Genomic DNA, 9,212 nt, shown 5'->3' with positions numbered 1-9,212 from the left:
TACCTGTGCAAATTTTGGATAACTCCTCAGTTTCAGTGTCACCAGGACAAATAGAATAATTGCTCTCCAAAGTGGGATAACAGCTAAAAAGAAGGTGACAGAAATTCTAACTGCTCTATACAAAGTTTAATGAGAACCTGCGATTTGCCCATGCAGGGCACCTACGTGCAATGACAGGTAGGCAAGCCTATGCTGGACATTGATTCTAAACTGCATAAGCAAAGCATTGGTTAACCTTAAACTTTATACATGTGTTCCAATTTTGTTTTTTAGAAAGCAAAGCACTTATGTTTCCTAAATGCAGCTAGATTGCATTTTTTAAAAGTAGAATCACATTTAAGACTGCTGCCTGATCCTAAAGTCTATGTTCTCTGAACCAGAAATTCAGGGGTAGTGTGCATTGTAACTAAAAGATTGGCTTCACATCCCTTCATAACATGCTTCAATCTGATTCATAAAATCCCATGGATCCAATTAGCAGCAGAGTGCCCTTAGGGGAAAATATACAAGTATGGGTAATTTCTTGCATTCCCTGCAATAAAAAAAAAAAATGTTAGTGCAAAGTAATTACCAGTCATCTTGGTTCATTGACAGTAGAAGCTATCGGGTATATTTAAAATATATACCTAAAGACTAACAGAAAAGGGGGAAAACTAAAGAGGGAGGGAGGAAAAAGAAAAAAAACAAATAAACTGAGTTATATCCTGACTTAAAAAACTTAGCAAAAAGGTGTATACCCTTGAAAACTTTGGATATCCTCCAAAACAACATACAGACAAGTAAACAAAAAGGCTGTATAAATCAAACAAGAAAAGGGTTTCTTTATATATCAAAAATATCATTTTTTTTTTTTTAATTGCCACTGAGAATTAAAAATTGTATACAGTATATGCATAGATTCAAAAGCTTTATTCAGATCTCCACAGCTTTTTTTATCTATACATATATAGGATTTTTTTTATATTGGATGGCACTTAAAATAAGAAATCTTTGATATATAAAGAAAGCCTTTTTTACTTTCAAGGTTATACCCTTTTGCTGTATTTTCCATTTACTCAATGTTTTGAAAAACTCTGCAAAACCTAAGTCAAATTATGCCTGTCAGTACTATACTGATTGCAGCACCCCAATGGTACCTGCTTAAACCTTTATATGTTTTCTAGAGCACACTGAGCGCCCAGAACACTGTGGCATTTTCATAGTTTTTTTTTTCTCTGGTAAGGCTGATAGCTGGCCCTCCACACCTTTCTAATGGTCAGTACTGCTGCTCATCATATAGATAGGCCACATGGAAGAATAGGAAGCAGGGGGGTTCTCAACACTACTGGAATGTTTGGAAATTTGCATATTATCATGCCCTGGGCTTTAGTGCATATGGGTTGCTCTTGAAGATGTCCAATTACCACTTGATACCTGTGGTTTAGTGTTGCAGGGTGTTTTGTTCAGTTATACTAGTGACAGGCTTATGTTAAGGTTTTTTAAGGCTTGAAATGCATATTGACCCTGAAATGCATACAGATGCGCAGTGTTCTTGCTAAGTAATTTAATTTTCTTGCAGACAAAGCTGTAGTGCACCAGGCAACATAACTGCATATAACCTTGTTTATCTGGTTTTTCTGGGAACACAACCTTCTGCACCACAAATGTGCAATGTAGGTTCTCTTTATTCCTTAGTGCCCTTACCGTCTCTGATAGAAAAAGGAAGTTGCACAGCACAGAATAATAAAGCTGCCATCCCACCTTAAATCACATATCAGAGCTTAGCAGAACAGAAATCCATGCGCCGATGATGTCAGACCTTGTTCACTTTTATTGACATTGGACATAACACACTGCAGCCCAGCCTGGGACTGCCTCTCTAATGCATTTCACCCAACACCGGCTTGATCACCGAGATGGGAGAGATTTCCCTTCCTTTTCCCCCTATCTAGGGGTGTTCCTTGCCTTTTTGTTGCCTGAGGCAAAGTGCAAAATTGCGCCACCTGGCCTTGCCCATAGCTGCTTGTATCCAGAGGCGGTCATCTGTCTCTTAGGTCCCGTTCACATTGAGCGATTTATCGCGCGGTAATTCCAGCGATATCGCGGCTATTTACCGCGCGATATTGCTCTTCAATGCATCTCAATGGGGCAAAGGGTCCTGCTGTCACGGGTCGTGTGTCGCTACAGCAGGACCCTTTTTGGAGCGGATTTTGCCGCGATTCTAGCTTGCTCAATGCAAGCATTTGCGCAATATCGCGCGGCAAATCGCGCGATATTGCGCAAAATGCGAATCGCGCAATGTGAACGGGGCCTAAGACCTCATGCACACTAGTCAGCTGCGTTTAAACACAAGAGACGTTACCTGGTAAGTATAAACATCTTTATGCTTTCCAGACCAATTTTTCCTGTGGTTAGTTTTTGACGGGCTTAGTTTCATTTAGGTGCCTTTAACTGCAGAAAACTGGGCTAAACAGACCTAGAATGCAGAAATTTCTAGTTAGGGGACATGCTTCCAGACTGAATTAACCTAGATGCTGCTGAATGACTTTCAGTTATAGAAAAGCATTAAATGAGTCATAGTTACATAGGTTGAAAAAGTCCATCGAGTTCAGCCTTTAGAGATGAGAGAAAAAAAATAAAGGAAAACCTAAAACAGAACGCTATGCCCACAGTTACCCACTGTTGATCCATAGGAAGGCAAAAAATCCCCTATAAAGCATAGTTCAATTTGCTCCAACAGGGGTAATAAATTCCTTCCTGATCCCATAAGGCAATCGGATATTCCCTGGATCAACAATCTCTGGCGCTTAATATACTGGTGCTTAACCCCTTCGTGACGGGAGACTGTACGTCCCGCCACAAAGGGACCAAATGACTCGTCACGTACTCTGTATGTGACAAGTTATTTGCTGCACTAGAAGGCTGGTAACCGCTGTCTAACTATCTAGGCATCCATTAATGAAAGGGTTAACCTTTTTCAGACACCCGATACCTTAATATCGGGTGTCTGAGAGTCACAGCAGAGCGGACACACATGCCGGCTTTTGCCGGCATTCTGACAGCTCGTATAAATCGAGAGAGATATCTCTCTCAAGCTATACTGGCTTTTTTTTTTTTTATCTTTGACTTTCAGAAATAGACACACAATGTATCTATTCCTGAAAGAAGAATGTTTCAGTTTGCTGACCGTTGTTGCAACAATCAGAAAACCTTTAGTGACAGCTGAATCCTGAACTGCTGCAGGATCAGTGTCACTAACTTATTATCGGCTGTTCTGAAGTTTGAAGCAGCCTAATAATAACCAAAAATGTATTAATTTATCAAGCAGTAAGAGTGAGATTAATTCACAATGACTGCTTGATATAATTAAATAAATAAAATAAAATTTTTAAGTTTAAAAAAAGTGTAAAAAAAATAAATAGTGAAAAGTGTAAAAAAAATAAAAATAAGGGACAAATAAATGAATGTATGTATTGCATTTTTTTTTGCTTTCAGCAAAAGAAACATGTAGCTAAATGCTTCTATTGCCGAAACTTTAGAAAAAAAGCCGGTATACATCGGGATTTCCTAATCCGGGTCTATACCAGCTGTCAAAGAGTGACTGCAAAGCTGTAAACACCGCTCTGCTCTCACTGTCAGACACCCGATTCTTGAAAGGGATCAGGTGTCTGAAAAAGCTTAACTCTCATTAATGGATGTCTCAATACTGAGACATCCATTAATGAACGGTAACCACTGATTCTCAGGGGTTACCATCATTACAGAGCCCCAAATAGCTGATCACGTACAGTGTACATGATCAGTCATTTGGGCAGTTAGTGGCGGGGACGTACAGTGTATGTCATCTGTCACTGAGGGGTTAAACTTCTTTTCCTCCGGGAGTGCTCCCTTTTCCTTTGCAGTGACCTTAAAGTGAAAAATAAACCAATCTCCGTATATGGACCATTTATGTATTTATACATGGTGATCATGTCCCCCCTTAATCACCTCTTCAGAGAGAACAAATTCAGGTCAGCTAATAGCTTCCTCATAGCTGAGCTCCTCCATGCCTCTTATGAGTTTAGTTGCCCTTAACTGCACTTTCTCCAGTTCCACAAGATCCTTTTTGTGAACTGGTGTCCAAAACTGAACTGCATATTCCAGGTGAGGTCTTACTAATGCGTTGTACAGGGGCAGGATTATGTCTCTATCTCTGGAGTCTATACCCCCTTTTAATACAAGAAAGTATTTTGCTTGATTTAGAAACTGCGGTTTGACATTGCATGCTATTGTTGAGTCTATGGTCTACCAGTACACCAAAATCTTTCTCCATCATAGTTACATAGTATTTGAGGTTGAATAAAGACATAAGTCCAACCTATTGCGTGCATGTGTATGGTTCTGCTAATGTGTGCGTATGTATAGGTCCCTGTGTCATCTCATCTTAAGAGTACCTGTACCCCTGTATATTATGGTCCCTCAGGAAATCGTCCAAAAGTTTCTTGAACGATTCCACACTCTTAGCTGAAATCACTTCCTCTGGCAGCGAGATCCAGACCCTAACCGCTATAACTGAGAAGTACCCCCTTCGCGCTGAAATTTTTTCTCCACCAATTTTAGGTGGTGGCCTCTAGTCTTTGTTATGGAGTTATCCTAAAGAGTTTGTTGCTAATGTTGCTATCACCATTGAACATGTTGTACATAGAAAATCATGTCCCCCCTTAATCTCCTTTCAACGAGAACATATTTAAATTTAGTAGCCTTGTCTCATAGCTCTGGTCCTCCATCACCTTAATGAGTTTGGTTGCCCTCTGCTGGACTCTTTCCAGCTTAAGTACATCCTTTCTGGGGACTGGTGACCAAAACTGGACCGCATACCCCAGATGAGGCCGAACCAGTGATGTGTAAAGTGGCACAATACAGGACTCTACTTGATTTGCTTACAGCAGCCTGGCACTGCAAGCTATTATTCAGTCTGTGGTCTACAATGACCCCCAAATCTTTTTCCATTTCTGACTTCCCTAGTGGCATACCCATAATTGTATAGCCCATTTGACTATTTTTATTCCCAAAGTGCATTACTTTGCATTTATCAACATTAAACCTCACCTGCCATATAGTTGCCCACTCCCCTATTTTATCCAGGTCCTCCTGTAAGGTTATATTGTCTAAGTCTGTTTCTATTACCCTCCCGATTTTCGTATCACTGAATATCACAGCAAACACTGAAACATGGCTATTCACACCCTCCCCAATATCGTTCATAAACAGGTTGAATAGCATTGTGCCCAGCACATGTTTACTTTTTTAGTACATGTAAATATATTTTGTGTGTGCAATAGTTATAAAATGTTTTCACTTACAGTTGTGCTGCTAACGGCAAGATAAACACATTCAAATAATTAGTGAGTTTAACTTATTATTAGCAGTACAACTATGAGTACAAAATCTGAAATTTGCTAATACCATGGTGCACTATTGTTCAATGGCACTCGGTTGTCTGATGGTTGCAAAAATGGCACTCGGTGTGTAAAAGGTTGCTGACCCCTGCACTAATTCATCTATGCCCCCAAACATACTCCCACTAGAGCGTATGAAGCATATATGTTTTTAGTACCAAAGTGCATAACTTTACATTCATCAACATTAAACCTCATTTGCCAAAAAGATGCCCAATCAAACAGTGCATTCAGATCTGCTTGTAAGTTGGAGACATCCTGTAAGGACTGTATTCCACTACATAACTTGGTGTCATCTGCAAACACAGAAATAGTACTCTTAATCCCCAACTCTGTCATTTATAAAAAGATTAAACAGTGACGGGCCCAACACTGAACCCTGGGTGACACCATTAACAACCTCAGTCCATTCAGAGTATGAATCGTTGATCACCACTCTTTGAATACGATCTTTAAGCCAGTTTTCTATCCAATTACAGATTGAATACTCTATTACCTACTGACCTTAAAGTGACATTAAACCCTCAGATTTTTTAACATAAACCAATACTGTAATGTGTGCCTTTCTGTATTCCATGGTTGTTTCCCTTCTCTTTGCTTCTCTTCCTTTTAAATCCTCATGTCTTTTCATGCTTGGGGAGAACTTCCCTTTTCAGCTCAGGGCCTCTTCCTGTAGTGCTGGCTCAGGTTACAAGCCTATACAAACCGATACACAGGCACCGTGTATCCATTCCTGAGACAAGGCAGTCTGCTGTAAAACAGAAGTTCTGCAGAGCATGAGAACAGATACAGATTTAAAAGGAAGAGCAGCAAAGAGAAGGGAAACAACCATGGATTACAGTAAGGCACACATTACAGTATTGTTATGTCAAAAAATCTGAGGGTTTAATGTCACTTTAACTTATACATTAGCCACATGTGGGAAACTGTGTCAAATGCTTTTGCAAAGTCCAAGTATACTATATCCACAGCCAATCCTCTGTCCAGTTTATTAATCACTTCCTCATAAAAAGAAAGTATTTTTTTGACAACTTCTGTCTTTTGTGAATCCGTGCTGACTATTGCTTATAATATTATTTTCAAGCAAAACCAAGTGCATGTGATCCTTGATCAAACTTTCATGTATCTTCCCAACTATTGAAGTTTAGCTTACAGGTTTGTAATTACTTGGTAAAGACTTTGATCCCTTTTTAAATATAGGCACCACATTGGCCTTGTGCCAATCCATTGGTACCAAGCCAGTCTCTAAAAATTACAATTACACTTTAAAATTACAAAATTGCAATGGCTTTGAAATTATACAGCTCAATTATTTGAGGGCACGCATGTGTAAGCCATACGGTCCGGTGCTTTGTTCACCTTCATTTTGTCTAACTGTTTCTCGACCATATCAATAGTCAGCCAATAGTCAATAGTTCATTAGAGGCTATGGCACTGCCATCCCCATTATTGACTTGAGTTACATTCTGTTCTTTGGTGTGTACAGAGCTGAAGAAAGTATTTAATAGATTTCTCTTTGTCCCCAGTTAGCAACTCTGAGTTATCTTAAATTTAAGCGGCCTTCATGCTCAGACCTGATTTTTTTACTATTAATATATTTAAAGAATTTCTCCAATCATCTTCCAGGACAGCAACCTGAAAGATGATTGGTTCCTCCTTCTACAGGAAACACAATTGAAACAGTTAAAAAGCCCTCCCACTTCCCTCGTCCCTCAGTTTTAGATTGTGTTTCCTACCGCCCAAGTCCATGTCACGTTTGTTTCTGGGGGAGGTGTCTGCGCTCCAGGTCTCGTTTTCAGAACGGGATGCCGTCTTTTCCGGCGGCCGGCACTTACATCACTTCCGCTGTGCGATCTCTGCGTTGAGACACGGGGAACGTGGTCTCCTATCCTGACCAGGACAGCAGTAAGGGGGAACAGACGCCGAGCAGCTCTAATAGAGGAAGAGAGCAAGCAGGCGGACACTGTCTCCAGGTCGAAGGGTGCGGTGAGTGTACCCATTCCATGTTGCCTGAGTGATATGGTGTAAGGGTCGAGGAACTTAAGGAGAAGTTTTGTTTCTAGGTTCATGTTATTTGTTTCTTTTTTGCCTAGGATCCCTCTTCATCTGAGAGATGGACACCTCTCAGTTCTGTTTCACTTTCTGCCCCAGCTATCTAAACAGATTAAAAAATGCTGTGGCAATTGTAATGTTAAACTTCCTGCTGGTTATGCAAAACCCTTGTGTGATTTATGCATTGAGAGATTGTTAGCTAGTGAATCTTCTAATTTTATGTAGGTTTTTTTTTTTATTCCATTGGTCTGAGATGGTGGCTACAATGCAGTCTTTTAAAAGTGTCGTAGCTCAAATGTTGCCAACTTCATCTGCTCCCTCTTTTCCAGTCATGCCCGGTCCTTCTGGTTTGCAAGCTAAATCAAATCCTGTCCAGGAAGATTTGGACAGGAAGGATTGTAATTCCAATTCCAGTTCAGATAGTTCTTTGGAGAAAGGGGAGACCTTAGACAAAGACATAGAGTCTAAGCATTTCCAAGCATTTATTTCCTTTAGAGGATATGGATTATTTATTGCAAGCCATATATGCGACTTAGCAGATTCCGGATCCGCCAGTGCAAGATAGAGTATACAGGGGTGTAGAGCTAGTGGGAAGAGTATTTCCTATTCATCAGTCTTTGAAAGAATTGATAGCTGGTGAATGGAAAGAGCCAGAAAGGAAATTTCTGGCATTTAGATCATGGAAACAAGGATTTCCCTTTGGCAAGGAGGAGGAAGAGAAATATTTTAAATGTCCCAAATTGGATGCAGCATTGGCACAGGTTTCTAAAAAAGGGGACCTATCTTTTGAAGATGCAGGTAACATAAAAGATCAGATGGACTGTTGCCACACATTTTCATAGGTCACAAGGGATTGTCCTTCCTTCCTTTTGTGAAGACCCAAGAGACCCTAGAGAGGAGGTATTTCATACTCTTGATGTCAGATGTTGTTTGATTAATTTTTTAGAATTATCTAGATCTTTCAGAAAATCTAGCTGCCTATTCATACTTTTGCGGGAGTAAGGAAGGGCCTGCAGGCTTCTAAACCTTCTTTAGCCAGATGGATTAGGCAGGTTATTGTTTTGGTAGGTCAGGAAGTACCTTCCGCAATTAGAGCCCATTCTACCAGATCATTGGCTACATCTTGGGTAGAAAAAGCTTGGGGCATCGGTGGAGCAGATCTGCAGAGCAGCTGTTTGGTCGAGACAAGACGTCTTCATCAAGTAGGGCTGCTGTCGCAACAAGATCTTGCTTTTGGTCGTAAGGTGCTTCAGGCAGTTGTCTCACCCTAATGAGGTAGGCTTGCTCTATTTGTGGTGCTTGCTTATCTTCTCAGGTTGCTGTCCTGGAAGATGAATGGAGAAATGTTCCGTTAGAACTTACCGGTAAGGGGATTTCTATGAATCTTCCAGGACAGCAAGCCTACTTCCCACCCTGGTTTATGCATGTATCCTATATTGTTTAGGGGTGTATTCAGGGGCGGACTGACAACACATGGGGCCCCCTAGCAATACAAGATTATGGGGCCCCCTTGTGCTCCGCCCATATGCAAGCCCCACCTGCAGTAACCAGTAAAATTATATATTTTTTCTGAAAGCAGGGGCCCTGAAGAATAAAAGATGCTAGTTGCAGATTTTTATGTCACACGGTATTTGCGCAAATGTTTATCAATCAAGTATTTTTAGGATACAATACACTAACATAGAATTTAGTGCACAGAAACAGAATATAATGCCCAATTTTGGTAAAATATAAGAGATGGGG

The 9,212-nt window shown here is 40.4% G+C and overlaps 1 protein-coding gene across 1 annotated transcript in view; it reads right to left on the bottom strand.

The window, feature by feature from the left end:
- Window positions 1-442: 442 nt before the first annotated feature.
- LOC108804367 (WD repeat-containing protein 38-like) overlaps window positions 443-9,212 on the bottom strand; it is a 47,731-nt gene continuing 38,961 nt past the window's right edge. The window contains exon 9 of the mRNA XM_018576078.1: window positions 443-532. Within this exon, the coding sequence (XP_018431580.1) occupies window positions 443-532 (90 nt within the window). The remainder of the gene's footprint in view (window positions 533-9,212) is intronic.

The sequence above is a fragment of the Nanorana parkeri genome, unplaced genomic scaffold (assembly GCF_000935625.1).
Source record: "Nanorana parkeri isolate BGI_ZX_2015 unplaced genomic scaffold, ASM93562v1 scaffold56, whole genome shotgun sequence".
Taxonomy (NCBI): domain Eukaryota; kingdom Metazoa; phylum Chordata; class Amphibia; order Anura; family Dicroglossidae; genus Nanorana; species Nanorana parkeri.
Note: the sequence above shows the minus strand (reverse complement) of the source record. Positions and strands in the feature narration are given on the sequence as shown.